The 15253-nt window shown below is 42.6% G+C and overlaps 1 protein-coding gene across 1 annotated transcript; it reads right to left on the reverse strand.

Moving 5' to 3' along the window:
- Positions 1–7887: 7887 nt before the first annotated feature.
- Positions 7888–13550, reverse strand: popdc3 (popeye domain containing 3). The gene is made up of 3 exons (XM_034196543.1): positions 12948–13550; positions 10777–10885; positions 7888–8669 (listed from the first exon to the last, which is right to left on the reverse strand). The coding sequence occupies exons 1-3, from the start codon at positions 13454–13456 to the stop codon at positions 8391–8393; spliced, it is 897 nt and encodes a 298-aa protein (XP_034052434.1). The 5' UTR covers positions 13457–13550; the 3' UTR covers positions 7888–8390.
- Positions 13551–15253: the final 1703 nt, after the last annotated feature.

Below are 15253 nucleotides of genomic sequence, written 5' to 3' on the forward strand. Positions count from 1 at the left end.
AAGCCGACAGGGGACTTGACATAACGTCAACATAGGCCGATCTGGGAGTGAGGATGTGTTGCATTATCATATCACATCACATCACATCATAATGTATCATATATTTCCTTATCTGAGTCAGCTGAGCCGTATCTAGCTGTGCAACACTCACAGTGTCACATAGGCCTACTGTATGCAGAAGTATTATTTTAAGCAACACATTAAGTTGACAAAACACTTGAGTCAAATGTAATTAAAGTCAGATCCACTCGTGTCTTAGACGGGGCAGTGATATCATAAACCTGTTAATGTACGCATGATGCATCAAACACTTGTTCTTTTACCAGCTGTATTCACCTTGCAGGTGCAGCTATGTGGCTTTTATCCTGGATAAAGTGTTTAAGTCATGGATGTTTAAAGTTTAACTTCAAATACTAAGAAATGATCACATGACTTGAAGTCATATCTGATTTCAGATGTGGGAAGTTACTAAGTACACTTATTCAAGTAGGCCAACTGTACTTAAATACAATTTTGAGATATTTGTACTTTACTTTGTTTCTACTTTCTACAGTTCAGAGGTAAATGGTGTACTTGTACTCCATTACATGTATGTAATACCTTTAGTTACTTTTACTGTAACAGAGTATTCCTACACAAGATCTGAGTACTTCTTCCACCTCTGTCTGATTTCAAACTCTTCCATTAACACCCTGAGGAAGTTTGCAACTGTGTGTTTTAAATAAAACTGCAGCAGCTTGACCACAGAGCGTGAACGTTGTGATCAGCTGATTTTGCGCAGTTCTCCAGTGTGTGCGCAGGGCACAGAATGTGCACAGGGGAGTCTCCAACGCAGTCTCAGAAAAAAAACGTGTAATAACTACGTTGGTCCACAACGTAGGACGTAGTATTTCTACAAAAACGCCTCTGAAATTGTAAGATCCCTACGTTTTTTTTCACCATTCATTCCAATGGCTGGCGTCTATGTCACGTGATCTTCACATTTCTCCCTGCAGAAAAAAAAAACATGGCCGAACTTCGTTTTATTCTCGGTGTAAAATGCCTATTTTAAAGTTAGTTTGGCCATTAAAATGCGTTTTGATGTCATTTGATGCGAGAAATATGAGTTGTTATTTCAGATTATGTGTGCAGTTGATGCACATGATCTTTAGTTTGCTAGTTATTACGAAGATTACTTCAGGAAATTGTGTCGATACAACGTTTTCATTGTTACCAAGGTGGTTGCTAGGGACGCTGCTATCGATATTATTTCTGTTATGTTGTGTAACAGTTTAATGGTGTAATCTTTATTGCTACCCCCTTCCCCGTCAATGTATAGTGTTGGTCCACACTCCACAGCTCAAACGTATTAGTTTAACAACATCCGCATCTAAAATTGTGGCATATAGTATATGCCACAATTTTAGATGCGGATTTTGTTAAACTAATATGTTTGCGCTGTGGACCAACGTTTTTGTAGAAATACTACGTCCTACGTTGTGGACCAACGTAGTTATTACACGTTTTTTTGTGAGACTGGGTTGGAGTCTCCCACTGCAGCCAGTTGGCGGAGTTTCGGCACAATTCTGTTGATCATACCGACGTTAACCCTGTCTGTGCACACGGTGAACAACTCTGTCGTCCGGTGATCTAAGCCAGTGGTTCCCAAACGGTGTGCCGCGGCACACTGGTGTGCCGTGAGGCAAGTCCAGGTGTGCCGTGGGATTTTGTGACAACTGTGGTGACCACCTATTTAACCACTGGGACATAATTCAAACTTGGAACTACAGTTGCGGTTATTGTTCCCACACGGACATGTTATGGGTTACCTATAAATAGTGTGTACCCTCTTGGCTCTCTCTTGTCGACCCGGGCTGCGACCCGACAACATGTCCTTTACAGCATGTGAATAAATCACTATTCTTGCACCTTCCTTGCACCGCCTCTGACTCCATATCTCTCGGCACAACACTGGTGACCTTGATACGTCTTGAGAAGTTTCCGGGACGGAGCCGAACACGGCAAAAGGAACTCGAGTTCCTTTCTCGAAATGCCGGGGTTTGATTGGAGACGTCCGTGGCTGCCACCGGCACGCGGACTGAGTCTCGGTGCGCGCTCCGCAGAAGGCTGGAGACGTTGCTCGCCGTTCCCTCATCGGCTTTCTATCCAACGGGGGGACGATGCACGACCTGCTGGGTCGACCAGCAACCCCATTGCTACCTCATGGGTTTGTTCTTCGGGGCGTGCGGCTGCACGTCCCAGCTGCTAACCACGTGGGGCTAACGACGGCTAGTGCTAACGGCTATCAGCCCTTTTGAGTTTTTTTTTTTTCTGGTGCCGGAGAGGAGGTTCGACCAGCCGGTTGACCTCATGTGGACACTCTCACCTTTTTCACCACCTCCACGGCGGTTCCAGACGCCACTCACGTTTCCATCGACGCCTGGGTGGTGCACTCCTGGACCCCCTCTCGCCTCGACAGTTCCGGACGTCGCCCATGCTCCATCGGCCCATGGGTGGCGCGCTCCGGGACCCTGTCTGGCCTCTCCTGCTTCCCGGGGATGCCTCAGCGCCTGCTGAGGACTTCATGCCTGCCGCCGCGGCACGTCTGCCTGCGGCCGGGTTGCTCTCCTGCTTCCCGGGGATACCTCGACATCTGCTGAGGACTTCATGCCCGCCGCCGCGGCACGTCTGCCTGCGGCCGGGTTGCTCTCCTGCTTCCCGGGGATGCCTCGACGCCTGCCGAGGACTTCGTGCCCGCCGCCGTTGCACGTCTGCCTGCGGCCGGGTTGCGCTCCTTCCTCCCGGGGGGACTGCTCCTCTCTTCCGGGGATACCTCGACGCCTGCCGAGGACTTCGTGCCCGCCGCCGTTGTGCGTCTGCCTGCGGCCGGGTTGCGCTCTTTTCTGCTGGGTTCTCCGCGACACCTACTGCGGCCCCCTTACGACGGCCCGCCCCCGGTGTGGGTGCCCTCGCCCTCGTTAGGGCCCCTGCCCTCTCCTGCGGCCCCCTTTCGTGGCCCGTTCCATGGCCCGGTCCTCACCTGTGGCCCCACCCTCCTCGGCCCTTGTGGTGCTTCCTCCACGGACGTGGGGATATATATTTTTTTGCCATGTTTGAATTCTGGGGGGGCTTGTGTGGTGACCACCTATTTAACCACTGGGACATAATTCAAACTTGGAACTACAGTTGCGGTTATTGTTCCCACACGGACATGTTATGGGTTACCTATAAATAGTGTGTACCCTCTTGGCTCTCTCTTGTCGACCCGGGCTGCGACCCGACAACATGTCCTTTACAGCATGTGAATAAATCACTATTCTTGCACCTTCCTTGCACCGCCTCTGACTCCATATCTCTCGGCACTACACAACCATACATTATTATTGCAATATACAACTACACAAAAATAATTATTTGTATTTACCATATCAGTACTTTGTAGGTTTATATGTACGTAATCTGCGCGACTTGCGCGTCCACATCTCCACGTGCAGTGCTGCATAAACATGGCTGAGTCAGCGATAACTTTCGAGGGGTGGAGGTATGCCCATTATTTTGAGTTCGTCCGAAGAATAGACAGGAATGTGACGGTGAGGTGCAAACTGTGTCCAGGCCAGAAGCTGTTATCCACTGCTGTAAACACCACGTCAAACCTCAACAAGCACCTGCAAAGAACACATGCTAAGGTGAAGCTACCGCACATGCTATTTGTTGTTTGTTTATATCACGTATTCTGTTCTTCTTCTCTGTCTTCCGGTTGTTGCCTGTTTTGAATGACAAATACACACTACCGCCGCCTGCTGGTAAGGAAAGTTATTGCCACTCACGCATGCGCAGTTTGTACGTGCTCGGCGAGTAAAGTAACGAGTTACTTTATGTAGATAGTAACGAAGTAGTGTAATATATTACTTTTTTAAAAGTAATATGTAATATATTACATTTTTTTGAGTAACGACCCCATCTCTGGAGTTGGCATTCTCTACTCTGATTTACATGAAGAACAACAGGAGGTCACGGCTCTCTGTTGAACAGGACTTGCGAGTAGCCCTCTCCTCAGTGCCACCAAGGATTAAAACATTCTGCGCGCCTCGACAGGCACATGTATCTCACTAATTTGTAAGTCGGCAAAAATATTTACAATAGCACATGTTTCAATGCTGATTGCTGAAATGTTACATTTATAATTTTTAGTTCAGGACCATGGACAATGCAGCTTCCTTGCATTGACAGTTCTCTGTGCTGAATTTCTGCTGAGTTTCCTTTGCCTCATTTTTAATGTTGTGACCTGTCTGGTTTAAATGAGTGTGTTGCTGCTTTGATGAAGCCTAATTTGATAACGTTTCAAATTAATTTCTGAAATATTTCGTTAATAAATATTTCATGAGTAATATAGTTGTCTTTTATTTGGCATTAGTAAATAATTATGCACATTTACAGATATTTTACATGATATGAGTGATAACACGTGTTATAAGGGCTATTTTGCACAATAGGTGTGCCTTGAGATTTTTACTTGTCCTTTGGTGTGCCTTGGGCACAAAAAGTTTGGGAACCACTGATCTAAGCCTCTGCCTCCTGTAAGCTTCACAGGTCCGTCGGTTATGTCCTGCGCGGCTCGCACAGCTCCAGGTCAATCAGTCAAAGTCCGAAGATTTTTTGCAGGGAGCGAAACGGCAACGTATATGTATTTTTGTTTTGTTTTACTCCATTGAGTGTAGACAAGAAACACGTGTAGACGAAATATGTGTTTTGTTTTGATGTTTTGAGTAGTGATGTGTCGGTCGCGAACGAGCCGGCTCAAAGATCCGGCTCTTTTAAGTGAACGACGGGAGCCGGCTCTCGCCCGCGAACGAGCCATTTTTGCGGAGGGATCTAGATCGGCATGAAGGCACATTATGCAATGTGCACATTATCCCGCTTATTACATGGCCATATTCTCAACAAAGTAACGACATGACTCCCAATATTAATGAAAATGATTTTAGAGATTTAAAACATAGTTGTATTGATTTAAATTGACATGCATCCGCTAAGAAAAGTAGTCCGTTGTTACTGTTTGAACTAACGTAGCAACGGCAGGAACTGCTTCGATAGTGTTTTTGAGGAGCTTTTTGATTACAGATTTGAAAACATCGTTGTTTGCTTTAAAAGTAGCATAATTCATTTAGTCAAACCTTGGAAAGTATCTAGATATCCCTGCCCTAATGCCAAAGTAACTGGCAACTGAATATGTGTCGCCGTTTGATGTCTATGTCTGGACCGCTGCGTAAAAAGGAGGGTTTCTGCCCCATTACTTCTCTTCTTACTTCTCTAAAAATAAAACACGGAGGACGGAGATTCTCCCCCTCTTCTGACAGCCCAGCAGCTGATCTCAGAGCACGCTCCCCTCTCCTGCAGGGGGGCGTGGTCAGCTGCAGCTCACAGAATCAGCCCCTGCAAAAACAGCGCTGGAAAGAGCAAATAGAGCGAAATGAGGCATGGCTAAAATGCAGGATCTTTTTGGTATTTTGAAAAAATAATAATATTTATATACTTTATATAGGTCGATACAGTAGCCCCTTTTTTTAAATAGTTTTATAGGTGTTGCTATCTGTTTTGTGTAGCGTGGTTCTACAAGCAAGTCAATGCATTCATTGGGTGGTATCAGAGAGTTGCACGGGTCTGTAAATGCAATGAAAATAATTGGCCACAGCAAATCATTTATATTAAACATGTAATTTTTACTTTTGAATACTTCAGTACAAAGGATGTATTGAATAATTTAAGTGATATATGTGTACACATATAAATCATTAGTCAAAACAGGGCTACATTTGATTTAATTAAAAGGTATAATAAGTGGTAAACTGATGAGCCGTTTGGGAGCCGAAAGAGCCGGCTCTTCTTGGTGAGCCGAGCCAAATGATCCGGCTCACCAAGAAGAGCCGGAATTCCCATCACTAGTTTTGAGGTACGCAAAGGCGCGTAGTGACACAAGTGACGTTGCGCAATTCAGATTTGTGCCGCGCATGCGTACCTGCGTACCAGTTATGTGCACCCCTGTTTATAACGCTGTGAGCATGGGTCTGCGGAGAGAATTTCTCCGCGATCCCAACGTAGTAGCCCGAAAAACGTTTACTCATTCAAACAGTCGTGGTAGATACCTTGTTTGTTTTAAACATCATAAATACACAAACAACAATGAATACTTACAGGTTGTGTACCCGAATCTCCTGCTGGTCCAAACAAAGTAGGAACAGCATCGTTCTTCAGTGCCCTACGCTGAACATATCCGCCATGAATCACTGAAAGGTTTGGGAAGCTTTGTTTCGTGAAAGGCTGGCAGAGGGTGTGGCCTCTGGGTATTCACACGTCACAGTACCCAGGAAGAAAATGAGAAATCTCCAACGAGGCGTTTTGGGGAGGTCTTTTCTGTGTTAGAGTTTTACTCGCTACAGGGTGTAGGCTACTTTGAGGGTTTGTGACTCTGCAGACCGTTTACATGCATAAAAACCTTCATAACACACAAGGGGACGGGTAATAATCGGAAAAGCATGACATGGGACCTTTAAAGTTGACAGGAACAACAGATCAGTTCTATAGAGCTGTTAACGTTTTCTCAAACTGCCTGGGAAGAAACTACTGATATCCTTTTCCCGCCAAATAGGCCGTGTATATGGAGGAAATACCTTCTGCAGGTTTAGCAAACAAGAAGAAAGTGGTGGATACTTTATAATTAGGCCTCTTGCTTATTTCATCTCTCTTCAAAACTCTAGATTGGCAATTCATCCTTTCAACGTACGTCGCATAGCATCTGAAATAGGCGGGTCCTCCCTGACGTCACGTTCCTGTCAGGGGCCTCATTTATAAAGGGATATATGCTAAAAAAATGGCGGACACCAGTTTCTAAGCAATATTTCCGATTTATAAAATACAAACTTGACGGGAAAATGTGCGGTCCTCCACGCAAACTCTAACCCATGCCTACGCACTAAGCACAAAAACGGGAGACGAGAAACTGCGACACCGTTGGCAGAAGGAAGAATGGAGAGAAATATGTGGAAATAATACCATAAACAAAATGTTACCTCTCATTTATCATATATGAAGAATTCATTTTCAAACATTGATTAAAGCCAATCTTAAAATGATTAAACAAACGCCTGTTTGCGACTCCTCAGTGCTCACAAAAACATAACTTGGAGAAATAAATACGGATATGTTATTTAAAACCACCTCGACTATGTTGTGTTAATGTTAAATAAATGATGCAGTTTTGCATTTCTATAGGTTGTACGAGCATGGTTTTATATACTATCACGTTTAATCATGTTTTATGCCGTTTGCTAAGACTTGATAAGTCGCTCATAAAACACAGGAGGTATGGAAACTAAGAACACCATATGTGGTCAATTGTACAGCTAATATAACACAACACATTAGTTGTATTTCCTCTAACTGGTGGATATAGAGTTGCTGCAGTGGAGAGGCTGCGCACAGCTGATCGACAGCTGGAACACAAACCACCAAATACGAAAACATAATTCAGATCCAGTCGTCATGACTCAACTCCGGAGGGATTCCCCGATCATGTCTTACAGTCTCTCATCAAGGGGGGGTCTCCTGTCCCCGGTACAAACACACTGCCTGAGGAAGGCTATGTGTATTTTTGTTGTCATGAACCTTTTTTGGACCACTTATTTATTTATTTTGGTGACGATCCGACCTCCATGCTGCTACTCTGGTTCAAACGGCATCCACCAAACAATATGATTTATCTCCACCTCCCCAAAATAACCAAAATCTGACACGGTGTGAGATGTCTTTTTTAGCTGTTCTGTCGTCATTTCCTGCGATCTTCTTCATAAAGTCAGTCAGAATGAATGAATGAATGGGCGTTTATTTGACTATTTATAGAAAAATATGGGCGTTACGTGAAGCCCGCAAAAGCTGCACCGCATTGTTTGGTGAATCGGAAAATGTCTGAACATGTCTGTACCTATTTTTGGGATTTCTACTACGTAAGCAACCTTCCCACGTGAATCCTACGCACGGCGTTATAAATGAGGCCCCAGGTATTTTTCCAGCACATGAATGAATACTGATTGTAACCTTTCCCGCTGAAATCACGTGACCCCAGTTTACACGTAGTAGCAGCCCCCTCGAGAGTATCCTCTGACACATGGTGTGTTGAAGTCTGCCAGCTCCACCTACATACTTTACATGAGGTCTAATAATGTGGGCAGATTAAACATAACAACGCTGGAAACACACTAATCCAACACAGTGCAGATAACACCTATTCCTACATGCAAGGAGTAACTTTAGTGTTTATGGTTTACAGCAGTGTGTGTGTGTGTGTGTGTGTGTGTGTGTGTGTGTGTGTGTGTGTGTGTGTGTGTGTGTGTGTGTGTGTGTGTGTGTGTGTGTGTTTAGGCAGTCTTTGGTCTCTGCACCGGCACTTGCAGGAAGACATCTGCCTTTTCTAATTCGGTCCCTGGCATGTGACAGTAACTGGGCAAGCGCAGATCGTAGCGGTGGCCGGAGCTGTCGAAAGCCTTGTCGTTGAGAGAGTACAGCTTATCTGCGATATCGTTGCGCACCACCAGGGCAAAGATCTTAGCAATGTAGCGATGTTTGGCAAAGAGCAGATAGAGTTTCTTCCTCCTCCACACCACATATCTGCAGGGGTTATCGGCACACAGCGTCACCTGTGGAGAGGCAAACACACAGTAAATGATAACAAAGAGGTGAGGCTGACAGGAAACACGCTGCCAATCATGTGTCAGTCAAAGGAGAACTCCACTTTATTACAATGTGGGTCTTATCTTGTAGCTTTGCCCATAGTTTAAGAAATGGCTGTGATCGGGAACAGATGGTTGTAATAGACTGGACATATCCTTTAATGGGAAAAGATAGGTAGGACAAAGAGAGTAGTGCAGTGTGGGCCGGCTTCAAAGTTATCCTCACAAAAGGTTCCCGTCAAAAAGCAATGTAATATTTCATTGGATTGGGCTTCTTAAATACAATCACAGGATGTAAATAGCTAAGAAAACTACATAAAGGTAACATGACTTCACATCACCACCGCTAAGCTAACACAGCTAATGTTTTTGACATTATGACGTTACTGGTTATCAATAGTGGTGCACGATAATTATCGGCCCGATAATTATCGGTCCGATATTAGGAATTATGACGTCATCCCGATAAACCCGATAACAGTATTAATAGCCCCGATAATATACAATATATTTTTTGGGTAAAAAAAAAGAATAAAATACTGCGGTGTGGGTGGATTGGGATGAGGGGTGCTTGTTTTTCACTCGGCTCCTCCCGTTTTGCCAGTACTGTGGTATTAGTGGTTTAGGAAGAGGGGAGTTTTTCACAAATCCAGCGCTCCCTAACTCATGCCTGGCTGTGACGTAAATGGTGTGCGGCCGTGAAGCCAGGACAGTAAACAAACATGTCGTCGGTAGTATGGGACTATTTCAAAGTTTCAGAGTTAGATAGTTCGCTTGCTATTTGTATTAACAAATGCAGAAGTTCCACGAGGAGGGAAAAAGGCAACGAGCTATAATACTTCCAACCTGATTAGTCACCTGAAACATCGCCATCGCTACGATGGTGTGTTAAAAGCGTACGAAGACGCCTGCGCTGCTAAACTAGCGGCGAATCCAAAGCCAGCTGCAAAGGCACCGGGGCTTTTACCTATCGACGAGGCTTTTGAAAAAGGCAAGAAGTTTGCCAGAGACGACCCCAGGGCTAAAACGATCTCTAACTTCATTTTGCTCACTACTAGTCTTTTTTTTACCACCAGGTGTGCAAAAACTACAGGTACATTTAATATATATATATTATATTATTATCGGTTATCGGTATCGGTCTTGAGAAGCAGGAAGTTATCGGTATCGGTTTCAAAAAACCAATATCGTGCATCCCTAGTTATCAACCAACATTTTTAAGAAGCTTTAGACATTAACCAGTGGGGTTTTTACTGACTTGTTTTATGTCCTCGAACAAAACGAGGAAATTGTGTGAACCACAGACCTAACTTCAGAAATCTAACCAAAGAAACCTTGAAAAACCACTGACTTCGAGACGAGCGACCCAGAAATGCTATAATGGAAACTCATATCAGGGTTTAGGACTCATTCCTTCTATAATCCATAACAATGTTAATGTTCAAAGTCTGATCATTCGTGGAAAGGACAGTTTTGTTGGTATGCATGGGCAAACATTAGAAACATAATTGATATTGGCCGCAAAATGCCCCAAAAGATAAAAATAAACGTTCTAAGATAAACTAGTGTGTTCACGACTAGTGCACCACTGTGGCCCATTGGTGAGTTTCTAATAAGATGAGCAAATGTTGAAGTATCCAGTGACCAGACCAGGACCAGGACCCAGGCGTGGCTCTCTAAAAATAGAACGCTGTTATCGTAAATGCTTTTCATTGAAACTTACGTGTTTCATGACATGACATGTCAAATTTGCTGTTGTGACGAAGAAAATAATTGTAACAATATATCAGAATTTGCACACACACACAATAATGTTTATAGTAACCATTTCATTTACTAAGATTGATTGGGTAAATACAGAATTTGGTGTGTAAGCCTTATCCTTCAATCAGGTGGTTATTAGTATGCTTTATTGGCATGAATGTAACAAATGAGTCATTTAGGTTAAGCTGATGGTGTCATAAAGGTGTATGAATCTAAAATGTGGGTTACAGGCATAACAGTGTATGGTTGCAATGATATTCCTGAGTTATTAATAACTGAGATGTGTTAAATGTTTGTGTGTTCAATTGACCTGGAAAACCCCCTCCTCCGATGGTCGGAGAGAGTCCCACTCAGGTGAATCCAGAAACTGGAAGGGGTAGATGTAATGCAGGAACTCTCCGTTAACCGTCACACAGACTCTGTAGGAGAACGGAGAGACAGGTGACATTACTCACCCCCCTTCCAATAGGAAACAATATTAGAAGAAAACAGTCAGGGAGTGAAAGTCAACGCAACAACTGTACACACAACAACACTGTGTTCGTACGCAGCTTATCAGTGGGATGTCCATGCAATTGCTTGAATTACTTTTTGGTTTTCATTTAGGTTACTTTCATTCTTCCTAATTAAGAAAAACATTTCATTAACAATTATTTATTCTCTCTAGTATTTGTTTGCACTTCATTTAATATTGACGTAATCCAAAAGTAATCAGGTTAAATGACTTTAGTGTGCACACATACCTGTGTGTATTTGTAGTGTGCGTGCATAACATATGTACAAACAGAGTGGAACACTGAATCTCCCCCTAGGGGTCCAATAAAGGTTCATCTTTATCTTCATATGTTGATACTCAGATAAGCTTACTGATGACATTTGACTAAGTTATAGTAATTGTAACAGAACCAACCAGCTAATGCTCCTGATGGCAAACTAAAGTGTGTGAATGTTAATGCAAGATTGACAGAATCTGCCAAAGAATAATACCTTGTGATGTTTAAATATGCAAACCTTTAAAAAACGTGTCTGCTGTTGTAAGAGGACATAAGTCAGCTTAAAAGAACCATCCAATTACAAATGTATATTATTCACCACATTTTAGAGTTAAATGTTTAAACAGACTTCATCTTAACCAACACATGTTCATTCATTTTAAAGATGTTTTTAGGATGAAATAAAAACACTATTTCCTCCCAGAATTGGATAGGTCAATTATTATAAACAGCATTGCTAATCACCAATGAAGCCAGCGGGAAATCAGAAGCACTAGTGCATATAGCAAAGTAAGACAATTACTCTAGATGGAAAATAGTGAAAAATATCATTTTGAATTCCACTGTAAAGTATTTAATTTGACTTTGAGTTCATTATTTCATTTAGCACGAATATATTTGACCTATTCCTGCATTTAACTTGCACCATTGATTCATTAGCATTGATGTTGTTTCTCTTTATGTCTTAAAAGTATGTTGCTCTGTTGGAGGGGCCAGAGACTTCAGACTCTGTCAACAACTATGAGGTAGCTATTGGGCACATGACAGTAACACTTTGTAATCTTTTAATATTAGAATGCATTCTATGCTGTATTGTCTTGGATAAAACACAGGATGGTTTTATTGGCTTTAATGGGGACATGTTTACACCTGCATTTCTAGGGGAGGGCTGAGCTTGGGCCCCCTAGGCCACCTACAAATGAAGCGTCTATGATAGCATAATTTGTAATAGATACTAATTATGTTTTTTATGTTAGTTTGTGCACTAACAAAAACTAAAAAAATGTTGAACTGTGTCATATGCATCCCCACAGAAATGTTTTTAAATGTTTCTTATGATGCACAATTTATTTTGTTTGTTGTTAGCCTCAGTGATGTAAAGTAACTAAGTAGATTTACTGTACTATTAAGTACAATTTTGAGGTACTTTTATTTTAGTATCTCCATTTTCTGCTACTTTTTACTTCTACCCTAATACAATTCAGAGGTATAGTGTGCTTTTACTCCACTAAATGTATTGAATACTTTAAGATTACAGATGTGGATGAATGATGTGAAATATAATCAAGTGTTGAATCAGACTTTAGTTCCACCTGGAGTAAATCCACAAGCTACCCTGCAGTACACAAAGTCATTCAAACTAGCTGCACCTTTACCAGCTTTGAGAACACTTTCATGATCAATCATTATTAAACATATCATATATATTATTCTGAAATGGACCAATCTGCACAATGACTACTTTTACTTTTGGTACTTTAACAATATTTTTGATTGAAATACTTTTCTACTTTTACTTGAGTGATATTTTGAATGCAGGACTTACATGAGAATTCCTACACTCTGGTACGTTTACTTTATTCAAATACAGTACTTATTCCACCTCTGGTTAATAATAATCTCCTGCAGTGCAAAACTTCATTACAACTTGAAATAGGCCTACAGAAAGTGTCAGACTATATTCATGTTGAAGGTAAACACAGGTCACCTGCCGGACAGCAGCACCGACAGCTTGTCTATGGCAGTCTTCCCCTCCACGGCGAAGCACTGGTCCCTCTCTAGGGTGTGGATGTCTCCCTCACAGCAGGTCACTATCTTCCCGAACTGAGTGAGCGACACCCCCAGCTTCTTAAACATGCAGTTGTAGAGCTCCTGGAAGTCCTCACTGAGGGACACGCTCCTCAGGCGGTAGGACACATGCAGCACCTGTCCCAGACACACCCCGAACAGTGCGAAGCTCCACAGGAAGGAGTCCGTGGTGCAGGGGTCCCCCCAGGCCCACAGGGTGGAGCAGAAGAAGCCCAGGGTGAGGAAGGTGAAGAGGTAGAGGAGCCCGTAGAAGCCGCTGCCGCCCATGAAGCCGAGGAACAGGAGGATATTGGCGAGGTGGAACACGGAGCCCTCCGCGGACTCCCGCCACGCCTCACACAGGGGCTGCCCCGCCGCAGCCTCCACCGTGAAGTTCAGAGCCTCCACGTCCAGAGGCTCCATGTCCATGTCAAGTGAAGAAAACTACCAGAACATTGGAGCCATGGGAGTCACAGAGCGGAGGAACACGCGCAACATGTCCTGAGTGTTCACCTGACTGTGTGAAAACAAAAGCACCGAAATAACACCGGAAGTAGCCTCAGGAGAGGGACACAACTGACCGATCATTTTTTTCTAAATTCGTGTTCCCATAAACAATTTGACTGTTATATTTCATATTCTAGGTTTTGGGCAACACAAATAATTGTATTAAATTAGAACCAAACAGTATGTTTATTGCATATCCAAGTTTTTGTAAGTAAGTTGGTAAATTAGTTGGCTTTGGCTATTAGAATATATATTATGTTTCATTCTGGTTCTATGGCGTAAGGACACAGGTCACGCAAGAAATTAAAAATGTTCAGCGGGCTCTTTAAACCTCAGTCACAAATATTATACTTTTATTTTGAATGTCAAAACATCGTATTTCCGGTTTGTATGTTTCACTGCGTAGCTTGACCATGGCTGGCCTCAGTAATAAAATATGATGTGAATATGATAACAGGGGTCCCCTTGGTCCTGCTGTCCTCCTGATTCTAAATGTGAACTGTGATGTGTTGGGGAAATGAAACCAAAAAACAATAAAAAAATATGATTAATTATGAATAATAAGTGTTAAAGCTACAGCGCGAGTGAACATATTGCCTCTCATAAATCAGAAATATGAATGGTTATGAATGTGAGCCTGCTAAAGGTGACTAATATTACTGTTTACTGGTTGGGATAAAGTGAGTGTGGGTGATATATCTGGGGCAGCAGAGAATCCCAAGCGTATTTCACGTCAGACATAAGGGGTCTGGCCCCGTTTTCGGATGAGGGGTAATGACAAAGGAAAGCAGAGGAAGGGCATCAGCTGCCAGCTTTTGAGCTATTTTTATGAGGATGAGAGAATATAACAGAACTGTTGCATGTGTCTCTGTAAATGTTTAACAAGCGAATGGATTTATCTCCCTGCATAGGACATCAGACTTTTTAGAGTATTTCCACTGACGGACTGTTTGACTGCATACCCGATTTTAAATTGAGAGAAATCAGATAGCCACCAGGTTTTGGGAGTAATGGATTACATGTAACTGGATCACGTAATCAGGATACATAAAAGTAACTTTTTCCTTACGGCTACATACAAAAAAGTGTGATCAGATTACCCAAAAGTTATAAAATAAAGCGCATTAGCTTTTGAGTATTTGCTCATGTGTTTCATTGTTGGTCTACTTCCTGAATTTGCTTAATGAAATGCAGGTTTTTCTTAAAAAAAACAAATTTCTAAGGTTACATTGTTCTGTTGTCTTACATAATACACTTAGTGTAAGATTTTATATTTATTTTGTCTTGTATTTATTTGCATTGCATTTGGTATTGACGTAATCCAAAAGCAACGGAAGTTAATCAGGTTACATTACTTTTATATTTTATATAACGGAATACATTTTTAACTAACCCTTCCAACCCTGATAGCCACATATGACAAAGGGCCAAGCAGCACTAATGTTGGTGCGCATATAAGGAATGAAGTTTATATTATCACTGTTAGGAGCAGATGTGTCCAATCACACTCCACGTTCTCCCAAACACACTCCTGAGAGACACACAGCAATATTTAATCCGAGCCATGGCTGCCAGTCCTCTCTTATTTTTAGCCCTCCCTGGATAGATCACTTTGGGTTTTGGGGGGGGCAGTTGCAGGCTTTCATGCTGCAGCCAGAAGGTCTCAGGTTTCATCTCACACATGACAGCTATCAGTGTGTGTGGGAGGGTGACTTTAAA

This window comes from Gymnodraco acuticeps, unplaced genomic scaffold, assembly GCF_902827175.1.
Source record: "Gymnodraco acuticeps unplaced genomic scaffold, fGymAcu1.1, whole genome shotgun sequence".
Classification (NCBI taxonomy): domain Eukaryota; kingdom Metazoa; phylum Chordata; class Actinopteri; order Perciformes; family Bathydraconidae; genus Gymnodraco; species Gymnodraco acuticeps.